The 20,898-nt window shown below is 36.7% G+C and overlaps 1 protein-coding gene across 1 annotated transcript in view; it reads right to left on the reverse strand.

Annotated features, from left to right (window-relative positions):
• LOC110025544 (aconitate hydratase, cytoplasmic-like) overlaps positions 1-20,890 on the reverse strand; it is a gene marked incomplete at its 5' end in the record, with an annotated part of 87,173 nt that extends 66,283 nt beyond the window's left edge. The window contains 4 exons of the mRNA XM_020726091.1: positions 13,424-13,516; positions 20,183-20,343; positions 20,598-20,702; positions 20,770-20,890. Coding sequence (XP_020581750.1) covers positions 13,424-13,516; positions 20,183-20,343; positions 20,598-20,702; positions 20,770-20,890 — 480 coding nt within the window. The remainder of the gene's footprint in view (positions 1-13,423; positions 13,517-20,182; positions 20,344-20,597; positions 20,703-20,769) is intronic.
• Between the last annotated feature and the right edge of the window lie 8 nt (positions 20,891-20,898).

A 20,898-nucleotide genomic window follows, 5' to 3' on the forward strand; every position in this document is an offset into this window, starting at 1 on the left:
AAGATATGAGGGTTTACGTCGTATCGGACGACAACCTCGGAACCTAGAACGAGTTAGGGTTTAAATCGTACAGCAGAGCTATACGAATGCCTAAAAAAAAGGTGGAGGATTTATGTTGCGCTGGGCAAACAACCTCGAAATCCTATGGATTGTTGTTTAATTCTAGGAGAAGGAATGATTTAGTTGGGGAAGAGATGTTCTGCTGTTGAAGATGGTCGTGCTGCCCACCGCGCTAGCTCCAAGCTCCCCGACATGACGAGTTTAAGTTTTCTAGGGTATCCAGTTATGATGTCAAATCAAACGGCCCTATGGTTGTAGTCCTTTAAATGTCCTATATAAAAAAAGGCACGCTTAAAGCTATATAATATAAAATATGCAGTACAGGACAAACGGTAGGATGCATGTAGAATAGTAGTAGGCAAAAACAGGACTAGTATAACATGTTGTACAAAAAAAACAGTAGCAGGTAGAAACAGAACAAATATAATATGTCGTAGAGAAAGAACAGTAGCAGGTAGAAACAGGAAAATGAAGTGCTGTAAAATGTAAAGCAAACATGTACACCCGTGAGATCCGTCGTTTCTTAAGTATAGCAAACATAAATGCATCTCAAAAGCGAAGTCTGGAAGAAACGTCGTCCAGGAAATCCGAGGAAGAGCAGAAAACTCGAGAAAATCAACGAGGAAAGACTCAAGTAAAAGAAAATCCTCAAAAATACTGGAGAAATCCCGAAAGAAAGGAAAAGTAACACGAGTGTCCTGTCTCAAAGCTTCGATAAAACAAAACAAAAAAAATTCGGATGAGAGGGACCGCAAGCACTCGTATGGGACTAGGCTTAGCTGTATATTTATTCTCGAGGGTCCACGAAGGCTACTCGGCCACCCGAATGTATAGAACCCGCCACTCGTCTATAATTGTGTCTTGAACATCCCTTAGAGGGTTATTTCCCAGTCTAAACAGGTATTCGTCAGGTGGACAACCAACTTTAAAGTATGTTTTATGTTTTTTAACATGCATACAAATTTTAAACATGCAAAGCAGAGTTATCATTTTTGTTTCGTGGAAAAGTATGTTTTTGCTTGAAAAGGGTTTATCAAATTTTTGTTGTCCATGAGTCGATTACACTGTCGGGCATGGGACTGTCAATCATCTGAGGAGGTTCGAGTCAACTCCCGCTCAACTCCCGCTAGCTAGACTTATGTCGGTGAAGGATATCATATCCTATTGTTCGTCAAATGTCCGGATCTTGATGTTATAGGATAGGTCATATTTCTGCTCTATCTTCGGTATGTCTTTATCATCAACACCGTACGCCCTAAAACGACTACTTGCGACCTTGCTTGATGGTTTCACGTATAGCAAAAGGCTATACGTGGACACTTATGCATCGGACATAAGCATCAAAAAGAACGAACCAAGAAGCAATGAAAGAAAAGAACAAAAATGAGGTAAGAGAGAGAGCACTAATCCATCTAAAACACCAAAAAGGAGAATAGATCAGTTCTCAAAAACTCGTATCGAAAAGACATGGAAAAGTAGGGCCCAAGGTCTTTCCTAAAAAACATAAAGAGTCACTTTGCGCTGATTTTTCAAACCTCAAAGACGTAGGATTGATCAAGTCCACAAAATGTTTTTCCAAATTGGGGTTTAAAATGACCTCGAGGAAGTCACCACTAATATTTCCAAAGTCATGCCGAAATCAAAATTCTCCCACTTTCGAATTAATAGATAGCCTCGTGTATCGAATAAGCATAAAATTTTTCCACATAATCTAAATAAATGCTCAGGGCTGGGGCCAATAGAGAAGAGAAAGCAACCACCAAGGCTCTCGGCTAAGACAAGGAAAGAGGCCAAATGGGGCTTACGGCTAAGGCAAAAGATAGTTACCAAGACCCATGACCAAAGGAAACCAAAGGGGCAGCGAGTGAGGCTCGCGGCTGAGGCAACAAAGAACCTAGAAAAGAACCACCAATGACTACTATGCTTCCCTGACAAACATAAGAGGATAACTAAAGTGATTATAATTTTTGGGATGGCAAGCTTGATTCATCCACAACATTCAAGCCAATCAAGCCTAGCAAGAAGGACCAAATCACACCCAACGACCTCCAACAGGCCTCACGGGTAAGGACCAAAAGGGGAGGCTGATTCAACCACATCACAAACCCACGTCTAGGCACCAAGCAAATATCAAATTGCGGTCTCATAAACTGTCAAATCAATCCATCAAAACAAAATAACAGCCTTCGAATGGAGACAACACAGCACACCCAAAACAGGCTCTCGGGTAAGAGCCGAGACCAACAAAAATCAAAAAGAACTAAGCTATTTCTAGGGTAGGAATTAAAACCAGCAAAGCCATCTCTCGGGTAGGGGCCAAAGGCAAGCAAAGCAAGCTATCAAAACTCTCGAGTAAAGACAAGTTTTAAGGACTCAATCATGGGCTCTCGAGTAAGAGCTAAAACAAGCAAACCGAGCGCCCAAGTCAAGCCAGGACTGAGCCACAACTAAGGTTCGAATTCGGGTTACAACCAAAGAATAGAAAACATTTACATATCCTCAAGACATCAAAATATAGAACTAACGCATGTTTTACACAAGAACAGTTGCGGAATTCTTCCAAATCAACATAAATCCATTCATGACTTGTATATTTAAGCTAAGACACCCGTGGGATGCCAAAACTGAGCCCAGCAGAGGCCAAAACCGAACTTAAGAGGCACCAAAACCACACCCAACAGTATAAAAATCCAGACTTCCATAAAAAATTAAAAAAAAAAGTTCTAGCCATTTCAAGCCAAAGCCGAGACTCCAAACCAAGCCTCAAAACCAAGGAATAACCTGCATGTCTAAATATTCCAAGCATAAAACAATTCCAACAGAAATTTGAACAGGGGAGATGACTCACGAGGAGCTAAACCAAGCCCTCAAAACAAACTATACAGCTTTCCAAATTAAATAAATTTTCTCATAGCATACATTTCAAGTAAGGGAAAGCCGCAGGAGCTAAACCGAGCCCCCATATATGAATAAAAAGTAAAGTGAACTCTCTAGCATTCATTTTAAGCAAAAGCAAGTATTAAGATGTCAAAGCCGAAACCCCCTAACATGCATGAAAGACCAAGTAAATTCTTCAATATCTCATGCTAGACGAAAGATAAATGAAAAGTTTCACAATACACATCCCAACATGCTTGCAAGAGGAGTAAAAATTATTCCAAAGCCATGCTTTAATTATCCAAATCGCTGCCAACATAAATATGATATGATAAACAGAGGACATGTGATATATCCACCACTTTAAGCAAATATCCAAGTCTAATTTCTAACACATGCTCACATTTCCATTTCTAAATGCTTGAGTACCAAGTATTTCAAAAAAAATATAAGTGTGATATCATATAAATATTCTACACCATCCACTTATCCGAGCAAGAGGAGGCTCGACAGACAGAAAACCGCGAGAGAGCAAGGCACCAAAGAAAGGGAGGAAGAAGAGGTACCTTTTTTGATGCAAATGTAAAGCACCACAACACAAGAAACCACCTCAAAGAGATGCTCTCACAGAAATCTCCTTCCCACTCCTTCCCAAACTTCCCTTCCCAAACTCCTCTCACAGCCAAAATCTCTACCCCTCTTCTTTAGCAAAGTTTTTCAACAACCCCCCAATCCACCACGGTACTCGAATCGGGCCAAAGAAGAAAAGGACGCATTCCCTGCTCACAGAAGGCGAAGCAACAGAAACATCTAGGACCAAGCAGCGAGCCTAGTGGCAGCGAGGAAAGTATCGGTAAGAAGAGAGTTTGTCATTCAAGTGTACCGGGGAGCCAGCTTCCCAGAGTCAAACTACCAAGAAAAGAAAAACCACAGCTTGGAGAGACTGGCACGGCTTCGGGAAGGAGGGCCGCGGGCAGAAATTGTCGGGCAAAGGGCAAAGACGAATGATAAGTCAACTTTCTCTCGTGTGGAGGAGGAGCTCGGTTGGCTCGAGACCGAGAAAGGGAAAGGCCAGACACGCGAACGGGAGAGGGAAGGGAGGCATAGCTCGGGTGCATGAGTTTAGGGATTTAGGGCTTAAAGAGGAAAGAAAGGATTTGGTAGGAGGATTCAGCTTATATAAATTAATATATATATATATATATACTAATTCATATGCAATTTATTCATGCGCGGTGTCGTAACAAAATGGGTGTCCCCCCTAGGCAAAATCGACATTCCAGACACACCGGCGCTGTCTGTTTTGCCGTCAGAGGGCGTTTCGACGAATTCACCGATTTGCGTGTCAATTTTCTCGTGTCGAAAATATGGCAATATGGGTGTCCTTTCCTACCAAAATGGGTATCCCGGACGCGTTGGTAGCGATGTGAATTGTAGCGATCGGACTCGTCGATTCTCCGAATTGCAAAGTTTGTGCACGCGGGATGCGAATTGTGCAAAAGACCACCCTAAGGCTCAAAAGGTCCTATAAGAATCCCTTTTGGGTTTCCTCATGTTGGTTTCATCCTTCTAAGTGCTAGAAATTGATACCACACACTTGAAACTCCAAAAGGGTACAGAAGTGGGATGAATTTATAAAACAGGCGGGTCCCATTCTAAGGTTCTAAGATAGTCAAAGGGAGATCCCTAAGGCTAGATCCTAAACCCTAAGAAGAAGACTAGACCTCATAAAAAATGAGGTCAACAGTATTTGGGATTGAGTGGAGTAAGATGTTTTATTTTGTCGTAGTCTTTGTAGAAATTGATCTCATTCTTATCAAATTGGGCATCAGAGCCGTCCCTGGGAGTATGGCAACCAAGAAATAAACGTTTTGGACGAGAATTTAGCGGGAGAGGTGGGCTACATCAAATTGGGAATGAAAAAGTGTTTCTCATCCATGGAGCGGCGGTTCTCGTCCATGGAGAGGCGATTCACAGCCCTAGAAAAAATTATGAAAAAGATAACAAACCTGTTGTCGCCGCCTGCCATGGGATCGAGCAAAGACATCTGGAGTAGACCCAAGCAGCAGCAATTGGAAGAAAGCGTGTGGCATCAGAGTTATGAAGGGGGCAGCATTGTTGCCTTAGACGGATATGGGGGCAACAGGATCAAGCAAAGGAGTCGGGAGCGGACGAGCGGCAGCACCTGGAAGAAAACATGCGACGTCTAGAGGGTTTGGGCCTAGAGATGACTAACATGAAGGAATTTCGCTAGGAGAAATCGTGTAACATCATAAGGGCCAGAGCGAACAATAACAAGCATAACAGGATTGTGGTGTGCAATTTGAGGCAGTAGAAAATCAATTCTAAGGATTTCGACCTCGAATAAAAAACCACGGCAGGTGGGACCTCGGTCGATGGCTGCATCCAATCTCGCCAGTTGCTTTTGCAACGGCAACCACGGCAACCTTTCGTGTGTAAGGCGATTCAGAAGCCTATGTGAACAAATGAGATGAGTATGTGACGAGTCAAGGTTATGCAAGAACAAAAATCAATATGAGCCATGGAATGGAACCCATTCACCACTTCATGGGTGGAAGAGCTTCGATCAAGGAAATTAGAGAGGAGACTCGCATAAAGAAGCTGAAGATATTGAACTTTAAAGGAGAGGATGTCTATGGTTGATTTATACCCTAGAAGGATATTTTGTTGTAATGGGTTGATGAAAGAAAAAAATTGACAGCAGCGGCTATGTGTTTGAAAGGGAAGACTGGCATGATATCAATGGAAAGAACAACATCAGCCAATTAAAATATGAGAAGAATCGAAGGACTGGATGTTGGAGCATTTCAAAACCACACGAAAAAGGAACTTACATGAACCCAGGAAAGCTCCATCATGGATTATATGAAGAAATTAAGATGTTATCCTGTTGTTTGAGAGGTATATCTGAAATAATATTAGAAACTTCATGAAGAGTTGAAGCCAAAGTTTCAAGCAACACTTTATCTATTGAGACATCAATAATTGAGGGAAGCTATGAAATTAGCGTAATTTATTAAAGATAGAAATGTAATGGAACGGGATAATATGAGCAACATAGTTGGAGTGGCATATCGAATTCCTGAGAGAGGATCCACAGGATAGGGGTATGTTTTCGGTGTGATGAGAAATTGGCCCAAGGACATCGTTGCAAAGATCGAACTTTTTGGATTATGATAGTGTGTGATGAAGAGGAAGCAAAAAATGAAGAATAGAGTAGGTTGTGGTGATAGGAGGAACACTCTCACTTGGATGAGGAAGAAATCCCATCAAACTCAATAGGGGGTTCAAACTGACACTATAAAACTTCAAGAACAGATTGGGGAGTAGGGTGTGGTGGTGTTAGTAGATAGTGGAAAAAAAGAAGTAATTGGGGCTTGAGATGATTGACATGGAAAGTTTTGGAAAAATGACGTGAAAGGGAAAAGTGGAGATGAGCAAGAGAGTTTGCAACAACTAATTTTGACAGTGCAGATTATTCAGATGGTGTTTAATTTTCTTCCATTGGATTTAAGGAGCACTTATGTAATATTAGGTATGGAATGATTGCAGCCTTTAGGGGAGACTAAGGGTCTGTTTGAGGTAGTTGTAGCTTAATAATAAGCTGCTACAGAAACTTTTGCGGATAAGCTGACTGTCGGTTGATTTTTGCAGTCTGAAAACAGCTGTGCTACAGTTGTTTATGGGCAAATGATCATTCTGCTCATGTATGGTAATGTTGTTTGCAATATAACTCCTTAAATCAGTATATTTCATACTTGAGAGCAAATATTCAGTGCAGGATATTACAAAACATTGATAAACACATCATTAAACAGCGAGTATCATAACCACAAAAATTAAGAAAAAAACTATTAAAATAATAATTAATAATACGATAACATTATTTTTAAAGTGCAGACGACCTATGTCATGAGATAAGTCATTCTATAGGGATGCTCGGTAGAATCTTCCAGTCCATCTGCCCAACGAAATAGTCATAATTTTCTATGATTCTCTGTGAGCACCTGTAAAACTGTTTATCATAGTCATGTGGCTAATGCGAAGTGTGTAGGGTCCGCAGTAGTAGTGCAATCCTCTGGAGGTACCGAAAATCCTCGAGCTCATCCTTCCTAAAGGCTTAATAACACAAGCTCTTAGTCATAGCAATAGTAAAAATTAATAACATATGAAATTAGTTAAAATTTTATGCAGTTGTGAGATTTAAGAAAACTCGGTATGTAAACCAACGAATTTATCAACAAAAGAATACAACATACCTTAGAAAAAAAGATTCTCGATTGTCTTTAACTCATGAAATATCAAATGCGTCTGTGTCACATATGCATATCACCAAAAAAATGTCATCCAAAAGAACCTCAAAATCATAGCACCAAAAAAGAAAAAGGAACTTGGTTGTCTTCATTATAAATTTACATGTGATACCAACCAATAGCGACATACAAGTCATTCGGAAGAACCCATTAGGTCAAACGTCTCATTACAGACCTCTAAAACCCACAAAGAAAAAAAATGCAAAAGGAAAAAAAACATATACAACGTGCATAAAAAAACGACCGCAGTAAATAACAAATGCATAGGAAACAAAATTATACAATAATTGTATAAAATACCGATATAATAAATAGTGAATATTTTCAACAACTATTACAATTAAAAGAAATAAAAAGTAACATTCTCTCCAATAACTTTCAAACTATCGCATTCATAAATTTATTCCCTCAACTGCCATCTCGTTTGCACCTTTTCCACCTTGAGTGCAGGTCTCAGGAACATAATTTTTTACCTGTGACAAAGATTCTCTAAGTCAATACTCACATGCCTCAACAGGAAAATGTGAATGATCCTCATCCGCCTTACAGAAGTCGATGCGGAAAGGATGTCATCAAATATAATTGTTGAGTCATCGTGGCAATCACAATCTGCACATTTACAGGAAACGAATAAATTGACATATCGCGAAGTATAATTCATTTATTCTACCAAACACCAAAAGCCCTCTCAATGACACTGCATAAGGAGTGTCATTTGTTGAACATTTATTTCATGCCCCATGTGATATTGTTGGTTTGTTCAAAGTCAGGTATATGGTGCCACATATCAGGATAGATATTTATATACTCTCGTTGCAACGGATATTCAGCATCGACCAAATATTATTTATCTGGTGTGAACAAAATTATTAGTATTGAAGTAAAAAAAGGACCAACTTAGTTTCAAGCGAACATGTGGATGAATGTAGGAAGTTGTATTTCTCATTCCGTGTTGCAGAATTGAAAATTCAACTATCATAAGCACTGTCCTCCCAACTGACCATGATAAAAGTGAAACACATATTGAAGTCGCATATGACCATAAAATTCTACGTTGGTGATCCGCAACGGCCGATGAATGTAATCTTCTCATTGTTTGGAGCACACGCATCTACGTGTGTTCCATCAATTGCTCTAATACAATTCTAGAAATATAATGAAGAGTCCTGTAATTATTACATTCAAATGAAGATTGAATATACTATATAGGAGAAAATACCTAAAAGTATGTCATATGCCACGGATAGTGTGAAATCTCTGTGGGGGTACGTTCGAATGTAGGATCTGTTGGCTTCATGATTTATGATAAAAAACTAACAAGTGCATTCAACCCTACTGAGAATTATCTGTAAATTGTCTTGAAAGGGTGTTGAAATCGTTTCATAACTCCTTGTTTTAATTCATTCTACAATAATATATAGAGAGTTATTGCTAATACCATTTGTGAAGTCGTCCTGATGGAGTCATGAAGTCCATGATTTCTGTGAAATTCGTCTAAAAATCAGTGAATACCACCTATGTCATGCATAGCATATTGTTAAACCTTGTTTGATGGCCCGCAAACAGTTCCACAACCCATTTGCCACTAACATAAGAAGATGTCATACACGAGGAGTGTTCTATGCATGAGTTATAATATTCGTACATCAAAAACACTACAGCTACAACTCTCCCTCTACATCTTTCTCTATTAGCATTCATGTATTTCGGTGTTGAAGTAGCAAAAAAAAAGCATCAACGAATTAGCTAACAATCATGTTATGAACAAAATTAACAACAAAATAACATTACTAAAGTAAATGGAAAACATAACGAAGAATGAAAAACTCTCATCCAAAGCAGCAAAAAAAATCATAAGCATCTAGTGAAAAAATGTCCAAAGTGGCATGCCTAACGTAAATAGACAAATAATAAATATGAAATATCCCACAAAAATCTAGTGAAGAAAAAGTGTCCCTCGAGCTTCACTGTTCTCATGAAAATAACGTAGGTAGTCCACCCTACGGTCGGCGACTATCGTCATGAAAAACTCTCTAAGGGTCAGATCTTGAATCAACTTCATAGAGAACAAATGCAGCAGCATGTTCTCGTAAATTACTGAAGTTGTCTCCAGAATTTGCAATACGTGTTGGAAAAATGTTGTTTGAGATGGTAAAAGTCATTGGTGCATGAAGGCACTAACTATGATATCTGACTTCTAATGAAAGCAGCTCCCTTTTTCTTCTTATGAACCCTGAGCCACTTTGATCTACTAGTGAATTCGATCTCATTACGGTTCAATCTGAGGACTTCATTGGAATCACCTGTTTTGTCAGCTGTCAAATTTACAGGGATGTCACCAAACCCCATCTCACTAGGGGCACATGCGTTATTGTCCGTAGTAACTACACCACCAAATATACAATCTAACTTCTCTTCCAACTCAGGATTGATGCCTCTGTATTTAATTTTTTTAGAGATGACACCACCTACACATTTAATCGACATGTTAATGGACTTGAAAAAAAAATTAAAAAATGAACAAAAATAGTGAACATTTCAAAAATGCTCACCGTTAGTCTCTCAGACCACCATTCCTTAAAAGCATCAATTGTTCGATTTATCCGATCCTAACCCAAGCCCATGATTCCCGCTTCAATTCCTTACATATTTTTCAATCTTTTTTCAGTTGATCCCACTGGTTTTTCAACTGCATCCTATTGTACTCTCTATATGTATTTTCTTTATATTTTTTATAACATTTTGACATCACTCCTTGTTAAAATAGATTGTCGGCATATTTTCATTCTCAACCTTCTTGAGACATAGGTCGCAAAATATTATTTTTGCACCCTTATCTGACATTGCAGATGAACCAACCAAATTTGGTTCTAACCATTGTGTATACTAGCATGAAAAATACTAACAACATAAACATTTAACATTTGCCATAAAAAATAAACACTAAATTGCACATATAAACACCATCTTCAAGTCACACATTGTACCACCAACATATACACCGCAACCACCCAACCACATAAATAACATAAACACCACCTACACATAACCTCTGTCACCACCTCACGCACAGAGCAGTAATTTAATCAACTCCACACACACAACACATCATCAACACCATACCACCAACATATACACCACCACCCAACCACTACCACCCACTTACCCCTAAGATGATCAATCGATAGATAGATAGATAGATATATAATGGACTGAAAACACTTTTATGTGTTTTAGCAGTCAAATTCATTAACATTAATTCTTCATGCGGTTGTTTATAAAATGTATAGCATGGTTATAATTATTTAGTCAATGTCACTTTTAATAAGTTTAGCCATATAAGATAGGTCTAATCGATTCAATCCTTATAATTGTTATCAAAGTATACCTTATTAATCATAGTATATTGCCTACGTCATTCATGTCTTAATTAATAAACATTATCTATGGAGTTTGTCTAGCAAACACATCCAATATTATTTTCATTTAAGAAATACAATCAAGTCGATTGGTGAATCATTATCACAAAAGCATATTCATCAGCAATAATTTTTTCTTTGAGATTGTGTATCAATTATCTATACAAGAGTCCCTTGTTTCAATCAATTGTATTCAATTTGAATATTTTTTCAATTATATTTATAGCCTTTGTCCATTAATCAGATAGTTCAGTTTCATTAACAAAAAATTGATGAAAACCCCTATGTTTATTATCATCATAATTTCATAAGAGTCACAATAGTAGTGATCCATGCATAGCGTCAAAATTTTGTTTTTCTTTTTTTTTTTTATTTATTATGTCTATAATTAAAATATGTCAATAATTATGACCAAGAGGGGTGTATTTTAATTTTATGACTTAATGTCAGACCACGTGATTTAACCTAGTTAGGATGGCAAACTATTAGTGTTTGCATTTCTTAAATAAAAATTACCTTTCATGCATTGCATCCTTATTGGGTTGTCGATAAAATTTTCTTTATATGGATTATAAATCATCTCTACTTCATCTAAACTTAAAAAGCTTGTCAAGCAGTTTGAGAATAAGGTCCGTTTACTGTATCTCATATACTTGGGGTTTAAAAAAGTGCAATCAGAGCACAAAATTGTATTCAATTTCAATGATGATAGGTTGTTCGACTTCCAATTGCTTTAATAAAAATAATTTGCTATTTTATAGTTTCCTTGTTCGCTCAATAGTACAGACTCTCACGTCTGGTATGAACTATTATACGATGCATGTTTTACTCATATTTGTGAATCCTGGCCTCAATTTTGTATGTTTCGAGCCTTTATTGAAGCTAATGTATGAGCATGAGTCTTCATGAAAAGTGAGAAAACGTGAGCTCATACATCATCGTATCATAAGTTCAAATACACTTTTTTATATAGATCAAAGATATATTGTATATATGCAAAGACCGACCGTCTTTCAATTTTTTACTGTAGGGTACTGTATATCCCATTTAGAGTTTGGTTGTTGAGTCGAAACTAAATCATTTTCATCATATATCCCATATACCAAAATGTACCACCTTCTATGTTTTCGGTGACATACTAAAATAATATACTACTCGCACTTCAATTATTTATACAACTTACCATAAAAGACAATATTAGTTGTCAATTTAAATAAATACCAACTTATTCAATACATATTTGGCATGAACCAAGAGTGGTGGTCTATAATGCTCATTTGCTCCGGTAAAATGGTAATCTAAGCATCTCACTGTCTAGGAAATACAGCAATATTGGATACCAACTTCATTTACACCAAAAGATCAAAGCAAACAATATGATGTAGATAATGGTATTGTTACACATGCTTTCACAAATATCAAAATCCAACCTATAGCATTGAGTTTTTACAAATTAGATTTTGTCAAGACATCCAATCTATAGCTAGAGAAGTTTACCATAGAGTATTTATTTTGAGTATTTCTATGTGCCTACACGTGCCAAAAAGCATAGGAAAATATACTATACTAGCAACAAGATAAACATTTAGCTTTTCATTTGGTTCTTGTTACATCGTAACTTTTTCGAAAAGCATATCATAATTTGGATTTAGTTGACAAATGTCCATTATGAAGTATTAGAGCAACCGAACAATTTCATCGTCATTAATTATATTCCAATGATTTGGGGCTGTCCTTACCAACATTTTCCATTCATTCTTAACTAGTGCTGCTTAATCAACATCATCACCATCCTCCAACTACTTGTGATTCCACTGATATTAATTTTTTTGAAATTAAATACATATTTATGAGTGATGAAGACACTAACATGTTATATAAGTAAATTTCAAAATATCAGTGTTAGATATGTAAATGCATGAGAATTGCATCTTCTATATTCAAATCCCTCAAAAGAAAATTAGGCACCTGCAATGAAGGTCAATATTTTCCTATTTATGCAATCAATTCCACATTAAGATTAGTACATGAAGAAGAACTCCTTGCACGATAAATAATTTCTATACTATATAGTTTTTTCGTTCACTTTTAATCAAACAAAGATAACGATCTGATAATAAATTTATGCATAACAAAACAAAAGAACAACGAAGTACATGACTATTTGAGGAAGAAGATACATTTGAAATGAGTGTTGGTGATGATGTAGCATTGTGGGGTGGAAATTGGTTACATGCAACTAGTTTTGCTAAATTAGTATAAACAGTTGTCCTCTTCCCAAACAAAATCATATTTCGAACAAAATATAATTAAAAAAATTCCAGAAAACTGCACTCCCAAACTCTATATTCATATTAGTTCAAAGAACATCTAGGAAGTACATTTTAAAAAACTAGATCTCAATTATATGTGCATGTGTGCATGCACATAGACCTGCCTATGCAAGTTTAAGGTTTGCAAAATTGCTAAAAACTCAAAAATTGTCATAAGCAATGGAATTGTGATAAGATTAGCTTTACTAATGAAGTTTTAGTTCAGTAGAACCTCAGCTTGCAAATCAGGACAAAACAAAAACAAGTAGGTAGTGTGTTAGGTCGCCGAAACCATGGAGTAGGTCACATGTAAAATAATGACAAAGTAAATCGACAATATTTGGATTGCTAGGCTATTTGCTATCAGATTCGAAATTACTATTACACCCGCATCTATGATAAATGAGAGTGAGTTACTTACTAAAGGATTGATTTTGTTGGAATCACTCTCAAGTTTGTTCATTGCATCACGCATGCATGCAAGATCAACAACAGCTGGAACTCCAGTAAAATCCTGCAAGGAAGCAAGGCGATTATAGGCACAAGAGAAGCAGGTTAAGTTGATAATTAATTATAACAAATTTACTAAGCCCCACCCACCAACCCAGAAAAAAAAAAAGAAAATAGGGCAGGATATAATAAAAGGAACCACATGAAACACTTCAAATAGAAATCATGAAGCGTGGCAGCCATGTTCATTTACCCAATACCTGCTTCCATTATCTCTCTTTTTTTTTCTTTTTTTTTTTTTTTGAAAAAATAAGGAAGATGAAATTTTAAAATATATCATAAAAAACATGTAGTACTGTAAAGCTAATTTGTTGTAAAGGGATTGATGCAATACACACTCACTGGAGTCATCAAAATTTCTCTTTCTCTGAGCGTCAAGCTCATTACTTCAATAATTACATAATGCTAAGGGTCTATTTGGGGCAATTTTATAGTTGTTTTGCTTTTTAAACTACCAACACAATTTTATTTGGTTATTGTTTTATTGCTACTTTCTAGAAATTTATGTGGCGGAAAGTATTTTTTTATAAATACATCTGCTATGATAACTAAAAAAAATTATTGTCTAACTTTTTCGAGAATAATATATTTCTAATATCCTCAACAGCTTTAAAAGGTTGCTTTCCCAGAACAGGTGTACGACCCAACTTTATAAAAAGTGCAACTACCCCAAACAGACCATAACAATCTATTTGTTATGTTTTTGCAAGCCTACTAAGAGTTTATTGTCCTTGTGTTAGTAAAAAAGCTCTTGTGTGTAGCAATAGCGTGATCAGTCACAACTCAACCACTATAAGTTGGGCCCTTCCCACAGCTAGAATACACATAGCTACCCCAAGGCAAGAAGCGTTTTTGTATAAAAATAACTTGTTTAATGATACTTGAAACTTGAGAGGAATGCCACTCGAACTATTACTTGTACTCATTGCAAAACTTATTAAAACAAAACCAAAGACACTCATTTTTCTTAAATTTAATGATCATCATCATCTTGACTTAAATTTAATACTCATCACCATCCCATCAAAATAAAATAAAAGTTCATCAAGGAATAGACATTTGATTTACATTCTAGCCATTTGTTGTGAAATGAAGCCTAAAGCACCCAGGAGCACTATAGCACCTCCTTGTGGGCACTATTTCGCCTATGCTTTAGCGTAGCCATGCCCGATTCGAGCGTAGCTACGTTGGACGGCATAACCACGCTGCAACGAGTGTAGCTATGCTAGGATGTTTTGAATTCTTCGCTTCCTCACCGAGCGCGCAAAATAATTACGTTGTTTCTGAGCATAATCACGCCACTGAGATCGTTTCTCATGTTACGATTATTAAGTCGCGACTAAAGCGGCAAAGTAGATCTCTCGCACAAGTGGCATTCTAGATAGCATTTTTTTGTGAAGGGTTGAGAAAGATAATTTTAGTGGAGGCTTTCTCTCGTAAAATTGAGAAAGTGTTTGGAGCAAAGTTTTGTAAGTTTCATTATTTTCATAGAGTTGATATGGGTGAATATTTATAAATATTTTGTGTTATTCATACCGAAATTTTTGGTGGTGTGGCTCAATAATTTTTTTTCCGTTCTTGAAATTTTCTACATAAATCTAAGTTTGTTTTTCTTAGATTACTTTGTTGTGCTTTTGTTTGATTTTTTTATTATAAATTTCTCAAATTGGTGGCGATTCTATTCAGCGGTGTGGTTTTTATTTATAATTGACGCCAAAAGTGTATATTTCCATCCCAACAGGTGGTATCAAAGCGGAGCGTTTGATTCAAGCGAGAGCAATGGCCGACGAAATAATGTACAAAGTTGAAAAGTTCAATAGATCAAACTTCGCATTTTAAAAGATGCAAGTGGATGATTTATTGTATCAGAAAAATTATATTTGTCACTAAAAGGAATCACCAAGAAGCATGAATCTATGACTATGAAGGAATGAGAGGATCTAGGTTGAACGATCCTAATTTTGATCCGTTTGTCACTTTTCTTGTTTGTTACATTCAATATAGTTTAAAAGAAAACCAAGGTGGATCTCATGGGGGCACTGACAAAGATGTACGAAAAAAACTTTTCTTTCAAATAAGATTTTTTTTATGAAGAGAATATTCAACATGAAGATGATGAAAGTCAATTTAGTGGCAGAACATCTAAACAATTTCAACACTGTAATGAGTCATTTGTGTTCTGTAGAAATTAAATTTGATGATGAGGCCAAAGCACTGTTAATTCTATCTTCATTGTCAAACAGCTAGGATAGTTTGGTCATACTGGTAACTCTTTTAGAAATATGAAGTTGAACTTTAATGATATTATGGGATTGGTGCTAAATGAAAAAGTTTGCAGAATGGCAGAGAATGGTATCTTTAAGTTTTGCGTTGAATGCTAAAAAATAGGGGAAAGAATCCGGACAGGAATAACAGATTCAAATAAAAAAGAAGAACGTTCAGGCCAAGCAAAAGAAATGACAGATGAGAATAATGAAACTGTGAAAAGAAATAACACTTCAAGAAGGACGGTAAAGCTTCAAGGAAGGCCGGTGGTGAATAAGAAAGAAATTTCTCTACAAATGTCTTCGCAGACGAAATCCAAAGTAACTCCATGATTTTATCCCTAGAAAGCACTAAATCATGAATAGTATATTCAGATGTCTCTTTTCACACGTGCCCCAATAAACAAGTATTCAATAATTACAATTAGAGTGATTTATGGAAGGTTTGTTTGAGAGACAATAAGGCATGTAATATTGTTAAAAGATGATTTGAATATCAAATTGAAAAATAAAATAGACTAGAGGCTTACCAACGTTAGCTATGTTCTAAGTTTGAAGAGAAATCTGATATCGGCGAGCCAACTGACAAAGTCAGACTTTCTCACTACCTTCAAAGGTGACTCGTGGAAGGTGACCAGAGGGCAACGGTGATGGCTCGGGGCAATAATGAAGACACGTTTTATCTGATTAAAGAGATGGTGAATTTCATTTATGTGCCTGAAACCAACATGGGTGTCAGTATATGGCACAGTTGGCTTGACAATATGAGCGAGAAAGGTATAAAGTTTATGATTTCAAAAAAAAAGTTTTAGGAGTTGAAATAAGTAGGTTTATACTTCTGTGAAGATTTTCTTACTCCAATTTAGTTCATTAGAGGTCATCACTACTTTGTCGCATCTATTGACGATCACACCAAAAATGTATGAGTTTACTTGAAGCAAAAAATCAGACGTATTTGAAGTGTTTAAGAAGTGAAAGACTATGATAGAAAATGAGATAGACATGCAACACAAGTTTCTGATCAAATAATGGTGGTGAGTATTGTGATCAAAAGTTACAGGAACTATTATGTTTCAGACAAGATCATGATGAGTTAATTGTTCTAAGAACTTCACAACAAAATGAAGTAGCCGAACACATAAACATAACAATTACGGAGTGTGCTAGTAGTATGAGGTTGCATGTAGGCTTTCCAAGACAGTTTTGGGCAGTAGCATGAACACTGCAGTGCATCTAATCAACCGTTGTCTGTCAGCATCTTTGAAGAAAGGCCTATCTGAAAAAGTTTGGAATGATAAAGAGGTAAATCTATCTCACTTGAAGGTATTTAAGTGTTCTGCATATGTACATGTTAATTTAAGGTAAATGAGTAAAATTGAAATATGTGAAATGCACCTTCATTAATTATGGCTCTTTGGGTGCAAGTTTTGAAACTATCAAAATCAAAAAGTCACGAGGAGTAGAAATGTTACATTCAATAAAATGGAGATGGATAAAGACATAATCATAACTTAGGATTATCTATCACTTAATTATGAATATTCCAAGTATATTGAGATAGAGGATTTTGATGATTAGGTGGGAAGAGAAAGAATATGTGTTCAATGTAATGAAGCACAGAAAGTTTCCCAGTCAACTACTATTGAAATCAAGAGCTTGAGTAGACTTAATCGACTGACTTTGAGGTATTATCCTTCTTTGTACAATTTGTTGCTAACAAATAGTGGTGAATCATAATGCTATGAGGAGGTCACTCAAGTTGAAGTTTCAAGAGAATGAGGGTTTGTGGTGGATGATGAAATCCAGTCCTTAAAGTCAAATCAGACCTTGGATTTGGTGGTATTACCAGATAACAAAATAACATTACACAACAAATAGGTGTACAAGTTGAAAGACAAGTCACATGGTAACAAAAGCTACAAGACAAGACTTATTATGAAGAAGTTTCAGTAGAAAGAATGAGTTGGCTACACTGAAATTTTTCTCTTATAACAAAGATGACAACCGTCAAAGTTCTGTTGAGTTTGATAATAGAGGAAGATTGACATTTTGAGCAGATAGATGTAAAGAGAACATTCTTGCATGGAATTCTAAAACAGGAGCTATTCCAAGAAAAGAAAATTTTGGTCTGCAGGTTCAACAAGAGTATTTATGACTTGAAGCAGGCCACGAGAACAAGAGAAGATTTGACAGCATCATGTCAAACAATTGGTACATGAAGTGTCAGGCAGATCACTATGGTTTCATCAAACACTTCGGTGATTGTTATATCTTGCTCCTTTTATATGTGGATGACATGTTGAATGCAGGGGCAGATACGGAGAAAATCAGATACTTAAAGAAGAAATTGCCAAGTGAGTTTGAGATGAAAATTTTAGGTCAAACTAAAAAAATCTTTAAGCAGCAGTGCCAGCAGTGCCAGCAGTGCAAATATATTGAAATTATCTTAGCAAAATATGTTGAGAAGATCATAGGTTCAAAATGGGTGGGACAAAGCCTGTTTGCACCCCATTAGAAAGTCACTTTAAGCTATCGAAGGAATCATCACGTAAGTATAAAAAAGAGCAAACGCAGATGGGGAGAAAACCTTATGCTTCAGTAGTTGGAAGTCTGGTATATTCAATGATTTGTGTCTGACCAAATATTGCATATGCAGTGAGAGTAGTCAGCAGGTACATATGTGATCTGGGAAAACATCATTAGGAGGCAATGAAGTTGATTCTCAAATATTTTAGAGAAACAGTCAACATGATACTTTGCTATCGAAGTGCAAAAATTGATCTACAAAGATTTACAAATTCAGATCTGGTAGGAGATTTGGATGATAGGAATACAGAAGAATATACTTCACTTCAATGAACACAGCAATAAGTTAGGCTTTCATGTTGCCAGATATTATTACACTTTCAACTATAAAGGCGAATACATTGCTACACCGAAGCTAACAATGAGATGATTTGGCTATAGGGTTTTATGGCATAATTGGGCAAGGCGTGGGAATGTTTTATAGTGACATTATATGTGTCACTCGTCTTGCTAAAAATGTTAATTTTTATCCTATGATGAGGCACATTCAACCGATGTATCACTTTATACGTCTCTTCTAGAATATGGTAGTTATTCTTAGAAAAGATACAAATAGCTCAGAATCATGTAGACATGTTGACGAAGGTAGTGACTATTAGGAAACTAGAGCTATGTTTGCCTTCAATTGAAGTCCATGAAAGTTAAGAACAAAGGTAAGCCACACCACTATATGGGACTATGAAGATGATATACATGGAGGTATAGATTTGGCGGCAAGTGCTGGTGCTATCTGTTTCCAAATGGAAGATTGTTGTGAAATGAAGCTTGAAGCACCCAGGAGCACTCCATCACCTCCTTGTGGGCGCTCTTGTGCTTGTTCTTAGCGTAGCCGCGCCCGATTTTGGCGTAACTATATCAAGTAACGTAACCACGCCGTCATGGGCATAGCTACGCCACAATCTTTCAAATCATTTGCTTCCTTCCTGGGCAAGCAAAATAATTACGTTGTTTTTGGGCGTAGTTACACCGCCGGAATAACTTCTCACGTTCACGATTAAAGCTACGAAGTAGATCTCTCCCGTGTGCGGCATTCTCGATAGCATTTTCATGAAACAAAAAAGAGTCGATAATGAGTTCTGCGAGGGCTTCTTCTTGTGAGATTGAGAGAGAATTTGCAGCAAAATTCTATAAAATTTTGTGTTTTTAAATGATTAATATAAGTACTTTTGTATATTTATGATTAATAGTGAAATTTTTTTATGGTATGACTCCATGATTTTTTTCCGTTCTCATGTTTTTCTATATAAATCATGATGTAATTTTCTTAGATTACTTTGTTATGCTTTTATTCGATTTCTTTTTATTCTCAATTTCTCAAACTGGTGTGATCCTATTTCGCAATGTGGTTTTTATTTCTAATTGATTAAAGCCTATAGTGTATATCTACATCACAACACCGTTAACTTTAGGCAGCATGAACATTAAGAGTTTTTGAATAGAGATAATTAGAAAACATCACACATTAGATTGATGCTTCTTAGGCTCACTTGTCTTAACACCCAACAATCCTCAAATAAATAAATCAGGCATTTTTTTTTATTATTCCGTAAAACAATCTTATCAATTACAAAAGAAAAAAAAACTAATGATTGTCAAAAGAACGTTGGCCCATTAGGTGTTTAATCACAATGAAATTAAAAAAGCTTCTTTTATAAAAAAAATGCATGCAACTAACGGCAGGATTAAAAATACAGAAAAGACGGCACATTCTCCATTATAAAAAAGAAAGGACGACTACTCCAAAAGTTGGAAAAAATTAGGCAGTAATTTAGAAGAAGTAATTCCAAAGCACTCAAGCTCTAGGAGTCTATGGTCAGAACCTGAAGAAGAACTCGCGCAGGCTTGAACGGAATCTCCACCTGCTTCGGCGCAGAATTCTCCCAATCAATAATCTTCTCCACATCCTTTCCCGACACCTGAAACTCGTCACAATTCCTGATCGCTGACTCCAGCAGAATTTTTATTGAGTACGGCAGCCGATCTGCATCCAATACTGCCGTTAAAGAAACAGAAGAGTACATGTCCACCCCACTGAAAGCTAAACTCATATCAACCACTTCTTTAAAAATTTAAATATTATATTTATTGAAACAAAACTTTTAATTAAAAAATAAAAAGAAGTGTGGCCAAGATGAAATGAATTCAGTTGTGCTACGCATAGTTGAAGGAGCGTTCTTCCTAACTAAAAACCGAACCTATCACACCCAAACATAAATATTGCACTGCAGAACTCACCGATCCTTGGATCATTGAGCGCGGGGAGACTGTAGTACTTCCCAAACTCCCCGCCACCGGGTTTAACCAGCGGCGTCAGGATACCCTCGTACGAGTTACGCGTAGCTGCCGATCAGAACAAAGATCAAAACTGAGACTAACCCGAGTGAAGAAAAGATATGTGGCTTTTTACCCGTTGTTGCGAAGCGGCGCTCAAATCGATCGGCTACAGCGGCGGAAGATCGAACAACTGCACGGTGGCTGAGGGGCGATCTCCAATCGTGACAGTGATGCACGGCCGCCGGGGAAAAGTGGGAAGGGG

The sequence above is a fragment of the Phalaenopsis equestris genome, unplaced genomic scaffold (assembly GCF_001263595.1).
Source record: "Phalaenopsis equestris unplaced genomic scaffold, ASM126359v1 Scaffold000301, whole genome shotgun sequence".
Lineage (NCBI taxonomy): Eukaryota > Viridiplantae > Streptophyta > Magnoliopsida > Asparagales > Orchidaceae > Phalaenopsis > Phalaenopsis equestris.